Genomic DNA, 19,359 nt, shown 5'->3' with positions numbered 1-19,359 from the left:
TGAAAGAATATTTTCAATTATGAATATTAAGTTTATTTAAATGTTTGCTTAATTTTTCAAAAAAAATCTTTACTGTTCCTATTCGTTTTAAGTAATATTTTCAATCTCGCCTTTCTTTTATTTTCCCACTAGGTAAGTTGCGTAACCTTATTTCGTTTTGCCGTAAGTATGATTTTCTTTCCTCTTTTATTTTCCCGTTTTCGACCCCAAAACCGGGCGGAACGCGGCCGTGACTAACCACCAACAGACCATCATCTAACAGCAGGGAGCACCGCGTCGATTCATCACGCCTAATCTTCCACAACAACAATAACCGACAACAACAAAAGAAAAAAAGACCCCACAAACTGTATATAACACTCGCGGTAGCCTTTGCTGTTTGGTTTGCTACCTTCGCTGGAATCTCAACCCCATCGCGGATGCGTTCAAATTTACATGTTTGAACTCGAGCTTCTTTTCACGCCCATACGGATCCCGCACGGAATCCGGTGCGTCAGCATAACGTGTTGGTACCCGGGCCGAGAGACCTGCGAAATGCCTCTCTCCATGCGTCGATGTCGACCGAGACGACTGCGACGACGACAGCATGTCACGTGATCACGTTCTTGGCCGGATCTCTTCTCTTTATTCTTTGCCGTTTCATTGTTGTTTTCAGCCAATGTTTGACCGGGTGTGCGACTTTATTGCCTTCGTCGATCACTTTTGTGGATCCATTGAGGATGCCTGGAAATTCCAAACGACGTTTCTGGATCCAGAGTTGTTCTAGAGGTGGTTTTCGTACAAGCACAGCATGCTTTGCCTATATTTACTGTAAACAGGTCTCTTTTCGCAACGAAACTTTCCACTCAGAACTTCCGTAAACCGCGGTGGCTAGTCTCACTGCTGCTAGAGCGCACTCTGGTCCACCTGCTTCTGTGTTTGGTGATTTTGTTACGAGCAGCACGAGTTTGCACGTTCATTAACGGGTGTACGCGTACTAACCGTGAGTAGAAGGAGATTTGTGCAAATATTTTGAAGCTCCCCTGTGTGCTGTGTCTTTTACGGCGCTCTCGTGGTTTTCTTTTCAGTTCCACGTAACTAATGTCGCTGTTTATGTGCCAGGAGTTTTACGTTACAATCTGGGATCAGCGCAAATGGTGGTGGGTGCTGTATGGTGTGAATCAACCGTCAAAGTTGAGGTCAAAGTTTGACAAACATCAGCGTACCTCGTATGGGCACATGCCATTAACATTCATTGGCACAATTTGTTCTCGCGGGTTATATTGATACAAAACATGTTTTGCTTCCAGCTTACAGAGACAATTGAGGCATGGCCTAAGTGGAGAGCGAGAGAGAGAGAGAGAGAGATTAAACACAATTAAACATGAAGACAAAAAGAGAAGCTTCTATCTAGCTTGCTTGTTTGATGATGTTGTCTTAATAGTTAGACCAGTGTCACTCCCTCTTCCCCCTCTCTCTCGCTCCCTTTTTCGACTGTCTGTCACATTAAATCTCGAAGAATAATTACTCACGCTCGCGGACGCTCGAGACTTTCGACGCAACACGCTCGTACGTACGATGAAATTTGAATTTATTTTCTAATTTTACCATCTCACCGGCAATCCTTCATGTGGCCTCATGCCCCGGGTAGGATTTATTTGCTTCTCAATTTGTCGTCACTCGTCTCTCGACGAATGAGACGGTGCGGGTGCGCGCGCGGTAGAAAACATTCCAATTTAAAGCACCCGCATGATGGACGCACACCGAACAAGAGGTAGAAACCACAGACGCGTCGTGACCTTACACTCCATAAATTAGGATGTCAGACACTTATGAGCGATGTAGCCGAATGATGCGGATCTGGCCAGGTTGGGTTTGTTGTGAGAAACTAAATTCCAGACGCGTGAATTTGCAGGAGGAGCATTATTTTAGCACGCACGTTGCTTGTATCACATTTCCGTACTCTGGAGGAGAGTGAACTCTGCTTGGTGCTTGATGCTCCCCTTTACCGGATTGGTATCCATTTTTCATCAGCTCGGAAGACCACCGGTATCATTAGTGTTGGCAATTATGGCACGTGTTGAAAAGACGTGTATCGTGGTTCTCATATTTCGTTTCCAAAATCCTGCTCTCCGGACCGGTCTCCGAAGGTGCAGAAAAGCAATTAAAGGTTGCTCGATCGCTGGTTGCTGTGTGTCTTTCAGAAGACTTTCTTCATTTTTGTGCGTTTTGTTTGGATTTCATGTCGCATCCGCCCCACGTCTATGGAACGAGAAATACTTGCGAAGGGTGGGTAAAAGTTCATTGTCACTGTCACACCCGTCCCCTGCCGTCGTGCCCTTGAATATATTGACGCAACAGCCAGCAACGAAGAAGGGTGCGCTATATGCGTGCGTTGGGAGAATTGCAAGCGAAGTAAATCAATAAAATGCTTCCCATTCTCCAGCCCTTCCGGTGTGTGCGGTCTCAGTCTTAGTCAGTGTCCACGGACTCAAAAGGCGGTAAGGGCTGCAGCCCTTGGGTTTCCGTGCGAAAATGAAGACTATGAAGCACCAACGAAGACTTCGGACTACATATAACGTGCAGCTAACGTTATAATTACACAATAATAATTATTTAACTGTAAATAATTGACTAATGAAATAGTTTTCCATCTATCCCGTTGTGTAGTTTAAGATCTGAAAATTTTCCGCCTTAAACAAAACCTTTGTTTAAATCATTTTAATTATTTTCAGCCTTTTACACACCATTCTGCATCAGCATCGGCTCCAATAAATCCTTAACCTATCGAAAACGATCGATAGCCACTTACTACTAAGCATAGCAAGCATAAATACCGCATGGTCTTTTACCTACGACCGGCACTGTGCACTCACCACGCCACTCAGCACACCGTTCCCCGTCGAGCATCGTACCCGTTTGCGATCATAGCGGGAGCGTGACAATTACTGTGCCGCCCGATGGCCTCGTGGCCCCAGCTGGGGCCAGCTCGGAATTCACACAGCAAATCAGCTGCTGCTGCTGCTGCACGGCTTTTTTCCCAGCTGGAGGCGCTTCCTCGTAAAAAGCGAGCGGGATCTCGGCGCCTCCATCGGCGGTCACTCACTCACTCGAGAGCAATCTCCCGTCGTGAGCGTCGATCCTTCCGTACGCAGCATCCCCTACAGCCGAAGGGTGTTTTAGGCGGTGGGGGATTTTAGTATCAATGTGCGTTCCCGGTGAGCTACTACTTCTTATCAGTGTGAAGAGCTCTCACTCTCCAACATTAGCGCCCTGTGATCGCTCTCACTAAGCTCACTCTGGTGGGGTTCGAATGCTGCTCAGCTCACAGCTGTTTGTGTTGGATCCCTTTTGGGAGGTGCTGCTGTGGTTTCCCCTGGCCCATCGGTGCCCACCACACACTCAAAACCCTTTGGCCGTGCGTCACACACGACCGATACCGTGCACCCTTCCCCCCAGATTGTGATTTCGTGTATCATCCATCTCGCTCCCCAGCAGCAGCAGCAGCACCTTCACTGGCACGTTCACTCGCTCGACCGCGTGCAGTTCACGTTCCTTCGCACATATAGGCCCGTGTGAGTGCTGCCGAACTGCCGCCCAGGTCTGGGGACCTGTGAAGGCGTAAAGGAGAAAGCGATACGATGGAGGCGCCTACCACCGCCCCACGTGTGAGACCAGTCCCGTTTGTTTGTATACGACGACGACGGCGACCACCGCCGCGATACATTCCGTACCGATTTGCGCTGCGCGCTAGCGCTTGTGTTGTTCATTTTTGTTTGATTAATTCTAGGCCGCCGCCGTCGTCGTCGTCGTCGTCGTCGCGGCTGCTGTTGCCATACTCGGGCCTCGGCCAGCCGTGGTGGTCGTTCGCGAGGGGTAGTTCTATCGCGCTGCAACCCCATCGCTCGCGTCAGTAGGGCTCTCGGCGTTCGCCAGTGTATCACGTGTAAGTGTGCGCGCGCGCGTGCTGAGAACGGCATAGATCGGCCAACCAACCAGCCAGCCTGCCAGCCAGCGAGCTAACCAAGTGATCAGGCAAGCAGACAAACTGAACTGGCTTTTGAAAGTGTACGGAAATCGCAATTCCCGCTGGTTCGTCACGGTTGCGATGGTGTCCCCCCGGTAGAGAGAGAGAGAGAGAGAGCGAGCGAGCAAGAGAATGACCTCCAGAAGGATTCTGTCCCCTTATGTGTCCCCGGGGGGGAGACGACAAATAGTAACTGCATCCGTAGTGCCAGTAGCGCGCCAGTCGTATTGCAATTACAGTTACAGTGCATATGACGCTGTGTGACGTTCGACTGAAAGTGATTTACTGTGGCCTGAGTGCGAGTGGTGCGGCCGTGTTTCGTTTTTTTTTTCTGTTGTAGGAAAGTGACAGTGTCAGTGCCACTAGTAGTTCTCTGGAACCACTTTTGCTACGCTTCCTGCTTCATTTGACTTTCTGTAAATCAAAAGTAGCTTGCTAACATCCCAGTAGGCCTAACGTTCGCTCTCTCTCTCTCGGTGTCTCTACTTAGACGAAAGCGGAGTAGCCTGTGACAGGGCAGCTCGGTGCGCACGTCACCTGTCACTCCGATGATGGTTGACGCAATGAAATATGTGGTCCGCACACTTCCCACCAACTCTGTTGCAAAGGCCGGAGACCGGAGTGCTTAGAAACTAATTCCTAACGTCATCTTCAACCAGAGCTGCGCTGCGCTACACTGCGCTACGCTGTAGCAGCTCGTTTTGTGTGATTAAAATGCGGTTTTAATTGAATAGTAGCCCCCCCCCCTCGCTGTCTCCTTGTAGCATGACAGACGAGTACCAGCTCGGACTGAGTGCGGTGCTTTGCGGTTTTGACAACCGTTTTTGGCCTACTCCGAAAAGAGTCTAGGATTTCAAGCCCCGTGACAAGTTGCCACTTTTCAGGGCTCCATTTTGTTGGAGCAGTATCTAGGAGAATCTATAAATCCCCTCCATATTATCGCCTATCGGTGGAAGATGCCAGAGGGCTTAGTATCATTATACCTTAGGCTCAAGTTAGTGGCTGCTAATTTGTCAAGCGGGACTTCATAGCAGTCAGGTACCGCTGCTGTGTGGTATAAGTGTGTGCGCGTTGGCTGTTGATCGTGAATTCTACACCACGCGAATCGTTCGTTCGTTCGCTTCAACGCCATTTGGCGATGGTTTTCGGTTACTGCGTCACGACGAGAAGGGGGGGGGGGGGCGCTTCTAGGCCTTCTGTAGCATCATTGGGAGCACCGTGACCATTACGCAACGTCGATTAAGACGATTTGCTTATCGTAATGTCGCCGGGGCGTTGCTCGTGCATAGATAAACTGTTATTTGTTTCCACTCCAAACGAATCTTTAAAGACGATAAGCATAAGCCCTTGGATAAAGTTTCCACAGCACCCCAGAGCCCCAGAGATACACTCCTATACGAAGGAATCCGAAGGTGCGAGCAGCACCAGCTTAAACGTACGAACGGAAGTATCAGAATTCCTATTTCCGTCGCACACAGAGAGTTCCTGCGGTGCAGTGTCCGCTAGCGAGCAAGCGGCACAGAAACAAAACCTCAACCCCCCCCCCCCCCCCCCGGGGCACCTGATCTTGCGTCAACGGTGCACTTCGCAAAATCGATCAAAATTGCAATTTCATATGCCGTGTGCAGGGCGTGGAAAGGGCGTGATGTGTTAGCGGTGCTGCTGCTGCGTCGTCATCGTCATCGTCGTTGTCGTCGTCAGAAAATTCCATTTCCGCGCGTGGCACCTCCAGTGGCGTGGCTGTTGTTGTTGTTGGCTGGTTCCGGGAGTGTGTTTGTGTGTCCGTGTTGCCGTGTCCTTCGACCGCCTGGCGCTACCGATTCCGATACCGATACCGCTGACTACGACGCGCTCGATATGCAGAATTCAATTGACGTTTGAATGAGCCCTCAGACAAAGTAAACGATTTTCCCTTCCAAGTACGGCCGGATTCTGAGAGAAGACGAGAACGAGAAGACGTTCAGCGGCATCGGTTGGGACGAGTGTGTTTTTTCGTCATCGTCGTACTCCAGAGCCTCCAGGGCGATCGTGGTCGGGAACGTTATGGCACACCATAGTGCAATGATGGATTATACACGTAAGTAGTGCGACCAGACGAGTTCACTGGGAAATGATGTACCCCCGGACTTGTTGCTTGCCTGGTGCTTTGGAATCCAGAGCGACTTGTACGTAGAACATAAAGTGTGCCTCCGCTGCACCGGTCCCATTGCAATTCATTCGGAAGCAATAACACAATTGCTCAGCCTCCAGCTCAGCTCCAGAGCGTGCAATAAGGTGGGTTCGATGGATGAATCGATGGGAAATCTATTTCCATCTCCAGGTGCACTCCACTCGAGTGGAGCACTCCAGGGAAGGAAGAGCACAACGGATGCTGGAGGCAAATTAAGCCCTCTATTGGTTTTGTTTGTTTGCGTTGCTCCATCGAATCGAATGGCATCATTCGTGGTGGAAGTAATTCTATAAATCGCGCTTCCGCTCCCCGTACACCTCGCGCCCGATCGATCGATATGCAATTGTTCCACCCAGTTTATCTCGTACAATCCTGGTGTACGGGGCATTACAGACTTCCGGAGTGCCCGGGGAGGAAGCGATAGGAAATCTATTGTGCGGCGATCGCAATTGTTGGTGCATTGAGTGTTGACTCTTGTGCAATGTGACCCACATACTCGGCCGGTTCAAAGATCAATCATCCCGGGGGACGTGGGGGGCCGAGACTCACGGAACAGCGGTCGGTGTAAAAACGACTGTTCGAACCTGTTTTTCCGGTGCTGATGGTGCTTCCGAACTGAAAAAACCGCGCAAATCACAAGTCGCCACACCGCACAAAGACCGCAGACCTGTAAATTGAGATAAGATAGGTGGCCGCAAGAAGCTGGAGGGAGAGTGGAGGGCCCGCCGCTCCTGTATTGGTGTAAATTGCTTGTCCAAAAAAAAAAAGGCACCGAACCGACAGTGGAGCCTGTCAAACCCATGATATACCATCTTGAATGAATCGGGAGCATTAGCCGGCCTAGACGAACGGGGGAGGAGACGGAACAGTATCACTATCTTACCTACGGCGCAGTTACATGGCCATCACGAGGCCCTAGATCTCGTGTGATAGTGGTAACTGACTTCCTGCTTTTACGGTTCGCTCCCTCAACCCGATCGATGTAGTAGCAGAGCAAAAGAGGACAGGAGTGAGGAGCAGGAGTCGGGGAACGAAAAGATAGTGCTAGTGTGGATAACATATCAGTCACTCATCGGTAGCCGGGTATCGTATTAATTATGAAAAGATTATCCTCCATCCGCTATTCGCTGCCCCTGACAACGGTCGCCTAAGCCTACTTGGTAAACGTAGACGACCACCTGGGCTGGCTGGGTGACGAGGCCGGTGACTCCAAGACGTCAATCGACGAACGACGGCTATTGTCAACCATACTAATGAGCTGATGATATCGTGCCGCCGGTCGTCGCGAGCAGTCCGTCCGTCGGTTGACATTGACCGATGTCTATCAGCGTGGAGCACTGTCTCGAGGGGACGGACGACGATTGAATGACGATTTTTGCCCCTGACCCTGTGGCCACTGCCCTGAACGTAGCGCCACGCGTTTACATTGTATCCGAAAGACCGCCGCGTGGTGTGTGCTCTCGTGCGATGATGTAGCATGGTATGGCAGTGTGTCTGATGTTTGATCGCTAATTCGCTCACGGTGGCGGATCGCTCTGTGGTCTCGAAAATGAAAGAAACCAGACCAGACTTCAAGCCATCAACTTTTCTCCATCATGTTCTCACACTCACTAAAGTACCGGCCCATCCGGCAATCCAGACATCCGCGATTGGACCAGGTCCAGCTTAATGTATAGACATCGAAATTGGACGACCAGCGCCACACCACACACACTCGTTCTACATAACTCCCTCCCCGAGGGTGCGAATAGTAAACAATCGCCCAGGGCTGGTTCTATAATCTGTTGGACGTGAAACATGAAACAATCTGCTTCCACGATGCCGATTGCCTATTTGGCTACGCCACCAGCAGCACCACCAGCGCGAAATGCAAACATTCTGGCCATTCTTCTATTTAAAGGCGACAGGCACCAGCAGCAGCGGAGCACCGTGTACCGAGAGCACCATGATTGTGAGATAAGACTCACTGGCTGGCTGGCTGGCTGGCTGGCTGGCTGGAGAAGCAGCATCATCAGCTTCATCTTGCCGCCATTTATTTCTTCGTGACGCTACAGCCACCTGTTGTTGTTGTTGCTGTTGCTACTGCTGTTGATTGAAGCAGTATTCGTGTGGCTGGAGTTATGTAATATCACAATCAGCGCAGTGGCAGCGTACACCAGAGGCCCGGAATGCTTGCCAGCTGGTAATGGGCGCGCTAAGTAGGACAGTTCCCTCGCGACTACTCCGAGCGTCCGTGGAATGGTTTCTGAGACTCGGATCTGTGCAAGTTATAAGAAATTCTGAAGGAAAACCTAGCTGCTACGATAGGGGTTTCGGTATTGATTTTCCCTGTACCTGTGCTACCACGTCAGAGAGTGATGTGCATCTTATCAGCCACCCAGATGCGATAGTATCTTCATGTTCTCAGCTGCTGGTCGCAAGGAGTCCGCATCGCATCGCACTGGCTCACAAACGCCTAGATCAGATCGTTGCCTTGCCTCCGGTAGGAAAGGTTTATCTTGGCATCGGTACAGATGCGAACCGATTAGGTTGATTAGTTTCACAACCCAATCAGAACACTCTGGCAACTACTGGCCGTAGCCGCAACATCCTGTTGCTCTAATTGTTGCATTCCATTCCAACAGTAGAGCGATGGAGCGAGAATGCAAACAACTGGCTAACAAAGGGTGCGTTTTCGTCCGTTTCATCAATCACAATTGCCTCCCTTTTGTTAAGTGGCCAGGAGGATTCCAGGGCAAGAGGCTGTTTGAACAGACACCGCAGCGTCTCCGAAACTCGAAGAGCCAATTTGGATAGAATTAATTAATTCTTTATTATAGATAAATCTTGATGAAATTGCTTATAGGAGAGTTATGCAAAAGCATACCAGGGAACATGTTAGTATGTTTCTGTGAAAATGGAAATTAATATCAACGCTCCATATCAACGGCTGAAGCCAGCAACTCCATTCGTTATCCATGGAATGCCTCTGTTAAGAATCTTATCCATTTACCAATGAAGTGGTTCAATGGAGTCATTTTCAATTTATTCACCCTTTTGATCCACCAACAACTAACTTTCATTGATGCATAAAGACGGATCCCTTTTTTGTTTTGTAAGAACACATTTAGATAAAACCATATTTACCTTTCAGGTACCACCTCAACAAGGAATCTTCTTCATTTCGAATCCTTTTGTCCAACCGTCCAACGATCCCGACGGATTACAGTAGACGGCGATGAGAGGCTGCCTGATGAATAATGAATGAACGGTCAGATCGGCTCATTCACCATCTCAGCAGCCATGAAATGAAAGACTTTTAAGCCCCCGCTCGGAATAGAATTCCTACAGGCACTCCAACGGGTGTTCTTTGATATAAGAGAGAACCGACTGAAGGGAAATGCTGGAAAAGCCTTTTAATATTTCTAACCCGGCAAGTAGAACGACAACCGCCCTCCGGGGGGCCTATGAGGCCATTTCAAAAAAGTTCAAATGAATTCCTGGCCTCTACCTTTTGCAAAACGTTGCCCAAGAGATTCGTCCTCTAAATCTGAAGTGTTCCCAGAGTACTGCTGGCTCCCAGAGCACCGGAATCCATTTCTAGCCCGATAGCCGTGGCCCACTTATGTTCCCCTTCCCGGATTTCCCGGTTCAGTTTACACAATTAAAAAAGGTGAAGGTTGCATTCCGGCCCAGCCCAGCTGCTTCGTGAAAAACTCAGGAAGTGGAGGCGCCACCAAATGCTTATCGATGGCCGTGAGACTCCGTGAGACAGAAAGCAGAAAGAGGAAGGAAGGAAGGCTCCCAATCGCCCCCCCCCCTTGCGATGTAAACACCCGGCCTGGTCTGGGCTCTGACGTAGATAGTAATCTGCGCTGTACGAGCACACCGAACGATGCCGGTGGACGTCTAGCAAAGTCGAACTTATGGTTTGCCTTTAATTGCTTGTTAGCACGCGCGAATCGCCAGCGCGCGCGGCACGTTCGGTGTTCTGTAGAGGTGGAACAGGGTCCACGACATGCACCACGGTGTTTACCCTACGCCAAGTGACTCGCTCTTTCTCGCTCTCTAGTCTCTAGCATTCTCGCGCTGGCAACAGGCACCAGTCGTACCTCATCGTCATCGTCGTCGCTGCTGCGAGTTCCTAAAGTCTCTCCACCCGTTCCACAACGTTCGTTCGATCAGCGTTCTAGTGTTTTGCTTTGCAGTAGCACCAGCAGCAACAACAGTAGCTGGCAGCCTCCCGTGACATCCTTATTAGCTATGGCCCATTTCGCGGGTCACGTTCCAGCCGGGGACAGCCTTTCTGGTTCCGCTTGCTGCACACACAATGCCGCTGCTTGCCATCCATCCATCCATCCATCTTTTCCATCGTGCCTTCTGTTTGCCTTCCATTGTCAAGGTAGCTTGTCAGCCGCTCGTCAACCGCGGGCGCTTAGAAATCGCTCCTTCACGGGTGGACACGGTGAACGGGCGATTCCGTTGCGCCTGAATGGACCGAATGTTCGGCCTCGCTTTTCGCGTTTTTCGGCTGATTGACGTTGGCCGTGCCATTATGATTCAATTAACGGAAGAGCCCTTGGTTCTGAAGATAGCGCACGAGATCGTCACAGGATGTGCTGTTGGTCGTTTAATCTCCTGCGATGTGTTCTCGCTCGGTTCTGGTGCGCTAGAAATTGAAGAGCATTTTAAAGCGATAAGCAGTTTACGATGTGTACTACAGACATCACGATGCAATGTTTACTTTTCCAGTAATTTGGTCTTCCATTTTTGGAATGTTTTATCTCTCCACGTCACTCAATTACAACGAATCAAAGTGGGAAGATGCTCTTCAGCTGGGCTGTTGCTGTAAAAAAGCGCCGGTATTTGAAGTAGAAACATAAAATGCAGCCCTACAATGTACGCAATACTCGAGCACGTGCTCTGCCAGATAACATTATTGCCCCGGCATAAACGCATACGATCCGGGTGATGGTCGGATCATAAAACCATTCCAACACAACAGCAACACACGCCTTGCGGGCTTTGGCTTTGATGTGAACCGCGCAACATGTGGTTCCGGGCGTTACTCAGTTCCCAAGCTGTCTAGAGCAGTGTCTAATGGACGGTGTCCTAATCCTTAACCCCCCCCCCCCCTCGGGACTGCTAATCAGCTAAACAAGTGTCGTTTCTCTTTAGTGTGACTACTTAGGGACTTGTGGGACTTGTGGCGTCCTTCAGATTGTGCACCAGCGCGCCCGCTTCGGATCGGGAATCTTTCGCAAATTGTACCACTAAACCACCACTCGAGGAAGTCAAGCATGTGAAGAGACAACCAGCGGCCCCCGGAAATCCAGAAGCATTCAGCATCGCAACGACCAATTGAGGGACAAATTAATTCCCCTCCAAAAACTCGTGCGGTTGTGTCTTCGACTCGGCAGCTCTCATGTGGAACCTATCGCTGCGTGAAAACCATATCCATCTGTTGATTAATTTCATTCCAACATCTCAAACTCAAAGATAATGTCGCATGGGTTAGGACATTCCAACCCAGTACGGCCTGGTAAGATGATTTAATTTGTTAAATTCACCTCACAGTCCATCTGCAAAGCGGGACAATTTATCACAGAAAATTCCTACCCTCAAAGGTGGTCAACTCCCGCAAGGACCGTAACGAGGAAAGCATTCCTTCCTTCCGCTGTTTTGGAATTCATCGCCAGCGATCCACAGCGATGCACAGCGACCCCTGGGTGTGTTTCTAAATATTTTAGCCAATTTGACTAAGAACCACATACCCGGATCGCCTTGTTTCGGTTACCATGGTACCACGGTGGAAGAGAATTTTAGTTTTAGAGCAGGATCCGGAGAGCAGGATCAAAGCAAGTACCGGAAACCCCGGCCTGCTGCCTTCCCATGGCGACCCATTTTTGTGTGGAGTGCAGAACGGGCATTTACGGCGACCATTATTGTTCTGCTGCTGGATTATGCTTCCGTTCTCTACCGGTGCTCACCGCGATGGTGGACCAGTGTTACCATTCAGCTGGGTTGTGTAGTGCACTGCATTTGCCACCATGCATTCCTGCACCGGAGCAGAGGGAAAGGAAATTCCGTTTTTCCGCCAGCAGCACTCAAAGATTGTGTGGTATGACTGCTGGTGTTACTGCTGGAAAGTACACGGTACAACAAATCCAAAAGAAAATGGAACGAAAAGGTTGAAAGTATGAAGAGCAGCAAATGCATCGCTCACCGTGCAGCGTCGAGTGCAGTCGCGATAACATACTCGTAACCTCACGTGGCCTGCCATAGCTGGCTTCCGTTTTATGTTGTCCGGTTGCACATCATCGCATGGTCCTGTGGGTACGGTACCATTGTACCGGTTGTTTGTGGCCACAGTGCAGGTGGAGCACAATTAATTTTCTTTCGCCAGTAATGTTGCTCGTTTTACGCTCTTTTCGGGTAGGGTTCAGTAGCATAACTGCTTCTGGAATAAATTGTTTTAAACATTTGGAACACAAACACATTGAGATAAATTGTTGGGAAAGTTTTATATTGAAACACAAGTTACTTTTAGGTTTGCATTCTTTTTATTTGGAGCTTTTAGAAATCCGTTTATTGCTTGCAAATATCATACACCATTCAATAATGTTACGGAAAATTTCTCGGGAAAACTAACAATCAGTGGATTGTAACGATCACACGATGGCGGAAAAACAAGAAAATCCACTTATCATGCTTCGCTAACATAGTGGAAAGCATCGCTTGACCGCCGAACGGAACCATTTATCATCCTGCGTCCCACCTGTTCCATTATCCACCCGCCCCATTCAGTACATACGGTGAGCATATTCCAGCCGAAAATAAACAACTTCCATCGGTCAAAGTAAGGCTTGGAAAGAGCGCACCCGTGGGATGCATTCGTGTTCCATTTAAGCACCTCGCGAGAGTCTAGTACGTGTTACTAGTCAGTGTTGGCCACTTTTCGGATGCATTCATTCGAATTCCGGGAATCTGCAAAGCTCTTTTCCATCTGCAACAAGTTTTGCGTTTGGTTCATGTACAATCCCAAGAGCTCTTGGCAACTGTGCATCGATTGTACACGGATTATAGGAGAGAGTTTTGTTGAACAAAAAGTTAAAAAACCTCAAACAAGTTTAAAAAAAAAAATCATCAAACTAGCGCCACCTATCGTCATTTCGGGGAAGTAAAGGGCAAAACGCCTTTCTATACGCAATGCAATCACGAATGCGCCTAAAAACAGTGAATTTTGATTAGGTAACATGATTTCAGGGGTTTAATAATTAAAAAAAAAACGGTTACAATCTATCAAAAACGTGTTTAGCGAACACGTGGTTAAAGGGAGTATAGAGAACGTGTTGTACAATTTCATAACATAAGGATTTAATCACCGACCGACCAAGTAAACCTTATGCCGAGTAGCTTCCCGTGGCTTATACCCCGCAGAAGTCCGTTCCCAAAAACCCAAACCAAAACTTTGCCCAATTCTTCGCCCGTAGCTCATCCTGTCTATCACAAGAGCATGCAGACGACCAACGTCTAACCACTGGAAACGATGATTTATTCACGCATTCGCTCACACGCCTCCAACTTGTATCTCTTCAATCTCGCTCCCTTATCGGTGTTTAAGGCCCCAGCCTGGAAACACCTTCCTTCCTTCGTCCTTTTACTTTGTTCACGAGTTTAGGGTGTATCGTGCAGTAAAGACAAGAGAGTGTTCCATCCAACCAAGGATAACGAGTGCGTCCCGCAAACTTTGCAGGAGGTTTTTGTTGAAGAATTTCGAACATGGAATTGGACAAAAAGCAAAAACGGGGAGGGCGGCCTAAACTGTGGTGCCAAGCGACGGCAACAATGCTGCTTTGATTCGACTGATCTTCATCGTTCACCGGGCTCTCTGTTCTGTTTCGGCTTCGAGTCGATTATTGACAGAGTTAAGCTCTTAAAAGTTTGCGCGATAAATGAATTTGTGCGCCCACCGGAGCGCGATGCCCTGTCTGGCCCTCGTTTACCCTCACGAACCGAAACATCCGAGGGATGAATTTTTAAACCGGACAGCTGTTGTGCGAGAGTTTTGATTGGAATTCCATTAATGCAAACCACTTTGTGCACGAAATCTGTGCTGAAGTTATTTTGCTTTCCATCCATCACCACCCAGGCGCCCCTTTTTCAGATGAGGCGATGAAATGTGGCTTCAACCGGGACCCGGACAGAACCAAGGGCTTGACCGGCAGGTACCTTGTACTATCAACAACGAGTCGACTTCAAATTAAATTCCAAAACACACTGCCCTCGACACACTCGAGAGTATGTCCGAAAAAAGCGGCACCATCGTATCGCTTCCGTTTACAGAGCTCTCCAGGAAGCAGCGTGCCAATCCATACACTTTCATCGATAACCACGACCAACGCAGGACTCACGAGACGTCCGAGATAGCTCTTGTTCGGTGAAGATAAAAATAAATCCTCGTCCTCCCTCGGTGCCACGGCTTTCTTGACATCAAGAGGAAGAGGAGAACGTGTTGCGCGGGGTTACATCCGGTGCTGAACCCGGTTACCGGTGGTTCAGACGGATCGATAGGACGATATTATGATACCAACATCCGTCCGTCCATCGCAGGCAGCGGACAGGACCTTCTGGGCATGTAATAGAGGGCAAAAGAGAGAGAGAGAGAGCGAGAGAACGAAAAGCAGATGGTTTATGGAGTTATTTCGCTCCTGAAGTGAAGTACACTAACATTACATGGTGCCGGGGTTTTCGGTCCAGCAAGAGAGATATCCAAATGTTGGATTGGCCTCCTTTTTATGAACCGCTTATCTCGCCAGCAAATTTTCGGTACAGAACCAGTGTAACATGACATGCCAGTCGTGCCATAATTGAAGAAACAAATTTCAAATTCTTCTCCATCGACTCGTTGGTCGGTCATTCGTACGTCAAACCTCAAAAGATCGAACCGGATCGATTGGATGGACCGGGTGGCCAAAACCAGAGTAACCGGAACCGCCGTGAGTATTCTGCTGGGCTTCTGGAAGCCAACTGCACCGCACGGTAATGCATTCTCGGCTTCTCGGAACTACCTTTTAGAGTGCATTTCCAACAAGGGCCGGCCAACCGACCGGGCGATCTGTGTACATCCAATTTCCATTAAAAAGTTTAAGCTGCTGCTGCTGCTGCCCACCATCCTGCTCCTGGAGTGCGCTGCCACTCCACTCCACGCGGAGTAATAAAATCGAATGGCCCTTCGAGCGAAGGCGAGAGAGCACGAAAAGTAAAGCAAAGTCCAGTGGCTAAGCGAGCGTGTAGTGCCACCAACAACAGAACACCGAGGCCACACCGAGAACGGAAACCAGGCGGAAAAATACGGATAATGGGTCTGTCTACAGAAGATGGACAGCAGCACAGGCAGCAGCATCATCTTGGCGGAGAACTTGAAGCGAATGATGATGAAATCTTCGCCCTTTCCATCGAGGCCCGCCCCCGGGGAAGCGAAAATCTCTGAGTCTCCGTCCAGGGTTTGTCCTTGTCGCGCGAGTCGCTTCAAGGGATCTCTATTCCTCGCTCGTCCACAACTATCGAGACTTGTGTGACTTGTGGTCTAAGGAGTGTCCGGGAGGAAGAGGCTAATGTGAGATGGATAAAGTTGCTAATTGCAGAATTTAGCGGTCATTAGTGATTGTAATTAGCTTTCAGCGTGAGATCCGCTAGCCCCTAGATCGTTCCGCCGAAGGCCGCAGGGTGCACGTGACGCGCTGACGACAGCTTTGCGCGGATAGTCATCATTCGAGTTCGTCCCATCAACAGCAGCGGCAGGTGGATGTCGAATAATTGAGTTAGACAAATGTGCCGACCGAATCGGCTCGGTGACGATTTCATTTCCTTTTCCCCACACAGTGTTTTACTGTCGCGAGGGCGCGGAAGCGAGTCGTCTTTGGTGTTAAAAGCTTAACTCCTTGGTGATGACTCATAGATTCGCGATTTATGATGATACCGCAACGTTTCAACGTGTTAATCGCTTCGATTTGCTTCGTCGTGTTGTAGTTTGCTTCTTTAAATCCTTGAGAGTTTATTATCACGCTTATTATTAAGCTTATTCAATTAAGAGTTTGATCTATTTAATTTGTCCTATTCGAGTTCGCTTGAGAAGCAAACCTTTTCCTTTATTTTTATAGGTCTTTCCGTATCTGAATCTATTCCTTTTCAATTAATCGACCTTTTCCGACTTTTGATGTTTGAAAGCAGGGCTCGCTAATCCTTTTCAAGAGTTTTAATTAAGTCCTTTTCATTGTACCCTTCAAGTTCACGACCTTTGTGAACATACTTTTAGTCATTTCATCAATCAACGGTCTGTTGTATTGGTCCTTTAAACTCTTCGGGAGGATCACTTATCTTTTCTCATCCATCGATTCCTTTGCTGCTCGTCTTATCCACACTCACCTTCAAAATGGGCATTAAAACAAAAGCCTTGGGTCACTTTTAAAAAGGTGAAGAGCGCTGTAAAGCTCCTTCCAGCCCAATGAGCTCACCCGGGGGGAAAACATTCGGTCACTTCCGGGGTCATAATCGGGCGAGGGCTCTAATTATCGCTCTCCAACAGCCGACAGTCGAGTTGGTGGAAGTCAATCGATTTTCATTTCACTTGCAACCCATTTAAGCTCCGGCCCAGACCAGCGCTATCAACTCCCTTTCCTTTTGTCTCGAGCTCGAGGTGTAACTTTGCTCTCGGGTGAAAATCTTATCTACTGCCCACCAGCTGGACAGCAGCAGCCCCGTTTGTCGGCGAATTAGCAAACAACCATTATGGACTTTTCCGGTGGCACCTTTTGTCCGAGGGCCCGTATTCTGGGCTGCCCGATGGTGATTGCAATTAAAATCATTAAAACAATTCCGCATCTCGATGCGGGACGTTTCCGAGGCGATTGGTGATTGTAAGTCGGTCGGTGGATCGATTAAGCTTCAACCCAGGTAGTGATTACACGATCGGCGAAGTGTTTAATCCCCCGTTCACCTGTGGTACCGGAATCAGGCGCGGAATCACGTTAAAGTAAACTGCCGATCATGCAATTATCGTCCAATTTTTTCCTCGTTTTCGCGCTCACGTTAAACAAATCGACTTGTTGAGCCTGTGTTGTTTGTCTGTGATTAGTTCGGATTGGGGCGCTTTAGTGATCAACATGCGCGACCGCATTTCTGGATATTTTTCCATCCACACGATTATAGTAAAAGTGTTTCCGAGTTGCATTAATTTTTTAAATACAAAGGCAAACATTTGCAAACAAAAGAAGTAACGTCGTAACGTACTAGATGCTCGAGACTCGATGCTCTAACCGACCGACGAGAGCAACACGAACCTTCCACAAACCGCGAAGCAGGCAGCGAACGGAGGAAGCATATCCAACAGCTTCACCGCAAACCCGGAGAGCGTTCGCTGCTGCAGCTGATAGCGGTTGCGGGTTGTTGCTGATGAATCCCTAGCTCCACTGGTCAGTTACGTCCAGTCTTGTTTATGCTGTCATCAATTCCTTCATTCTAATCACTCATGCTCTCGAGTGCTGGAGAGGGATGATTAATGCTGTGGAATTGTGATGTTACAAATACATATTTAATAAGAGTGACACCCTTTGAGGCAATTGTAAGTTAATTTTTGTTCGATAAAGCGTTCCATTAGCGATTGAATTAATCCGATACCGTCGGTATTTAGTTTAAAACAGAAATTGATACCATTTCGAGGATGTTATAAATTTCAAACTAATTGATAAAATCCCCATTGAAACATCATTTGAATTTTCATCGAATATCTTTAAAAAGAAATATAAAAAAATCAAACGGTATTACACAAACTGGAAATTGAAATTGCTCTCGTCCCCTCTCCATTGCTTATGTTTTTACTACAGCATTAAACATTCTCCACGAAGACGAAGGCTTTAAATGCTTTAATTCGATCGTTTAACTAGAGAGATTCACCTTATGCTTACCTCACATACCATCACCAAAGTCGCCTTCAAGACGAGCATTATACGGGTTCAAAGTTCATGCAAAGCCAGAGAAAGAGAGTGAGAGATTTGTGGAAAAGCAACGGCTGCGGGAAAATGGGAAACACAAAACCGGAGAAACCCTCATCACCGCGTGCACCACCATCGGCGGTGGCTGCTGCTGCTGTTGATGGAGACATCAGGAGAAAACCGGAGGAACAACAATGGGAGAAACGTCGTAATTCCTGTTAAAATCCACCCGCTCTGGGGTGGAGTGGGTGGTGGGTGCGCAAAATGATGCGTGAGAATTCATGATGCTTCTTTTGCTTTCGCTTTCGATTTCGTTACCCTTTTTCTTACATGACGATGATACCTACACTGTCCACCTCTTCACTCACCTTTCACCTTCATCGAGCTTCTGGTGTCTGCGGTGTGCCCCTCCTGCCATACCTTACACAATGATAACGCACTCCGGAGACAGGGGGGAAAATACTGGCTGAAAAAAGCGGGAGCCACGCCAGCGTTTCACATTCAATTGAATGTTTAATACTTTTGTTTCGTTTCTTTATTTTCATTTCGTCCTTTGTTTTGCACTACGCAAAGATGCGTTTTCCCTCCCACCCACCCCATCTATAACGGCTTTTTACTCTCGCTCTCACTCGCCACCAGGCCCGTCAAACATTTTCTCACGATCACTTTGTTTACCATTTTCCTCCGCTGCGGTTGTCAACGACACGAGTTCGTTGACGCATTCCGGTGGTTGCTTCGATCAAACAATCTCTCTCTCTCTCTCTCTCTCGATGCCTCTCGTACTCGTACGCTGTCAGTATTGCAGTTTTTCCACCAGATCTAGTATGCGTGGCTCGTTGATTAGTATGCATCAACGGGATCCTCACCTGATGACCTCTCTTCTATCTTTACATACGATTCTGGTTCGATTAGATGTAATGCTGTACAGGTTTGGGGGTTAAAAGCTAACGACTCGCTAACCAACGTTTAAATTACATTTTCTATCTGTCCTTTTAAATAAACTCTCTTTCACACAGATACGCACACAATAACACAGTCACACGTACACTGCCAGTCTGTTGTTGGTATTCTATGATTCCACAAACGATTTTCCCCCTCCCTATGTTGCTGACGCTTTTCCGACCATTTTCCACCACGATGTTACCACTCGCGGTAGACAAATAATTATAAACAATATTTATAGAGATAATATACAACTTCCCTTCAAGCTT

General features: G+C 48.3%; 1 protein-coding gene across 6 annotated transcripts in view; it reads left to right on the top strand.

Annotated features, from left to right (window-relative positions):
- Positions 1-19,359, top strand: part of LOC126577598 (high affinity cAMP-specific and IBMX-insensitive 3',5'-cyclic phosphodiesterase 8) — a 403,282-nt gene that overhangs the window by 341,199 nt on the left and 42,724 nt on the right. For 2 of the 6 annotated variants that reach the window (XM_050239354.1, XM_050239358.1), the window contains one exon: positions 133-162. The exons of 3 other annotated variants lie outside the window; for them this stretch is intronic. In XM_050239354.1, coding sequence (XP_050095311.1) covers positions 133-162 — 30 coding nt within the window. Of the gene's footprint in view, positions 1-132; positions 163-3,867; positions 3,926-5,634; positions 6,084-19,359 lie in introns of those variants that run through there. One more of the 6 variants, XM_050239357.1, reaches the window with a different exon arrangement.

The sequence above is a fragment of the Anopheles aquasalis genome, chromosome 3 (assembly GCF_943734665.1).
Source record: "Anopheles aquasalis chromosome 3, idAnoAquaMG_Q_19, whole genome shotgun sequence".
Lineage (NCBI taxonomy): Eukaryota > Metazoa > Arthropoda > Insecta > Diptera > Culicidae > Anopheles > Anopheles aquasalis.
The sequence above is the reverse complement of the archived record's forward strand: the minus strand, read 5'-3'. Positions and strand labels throughout refer to the sequence as shown.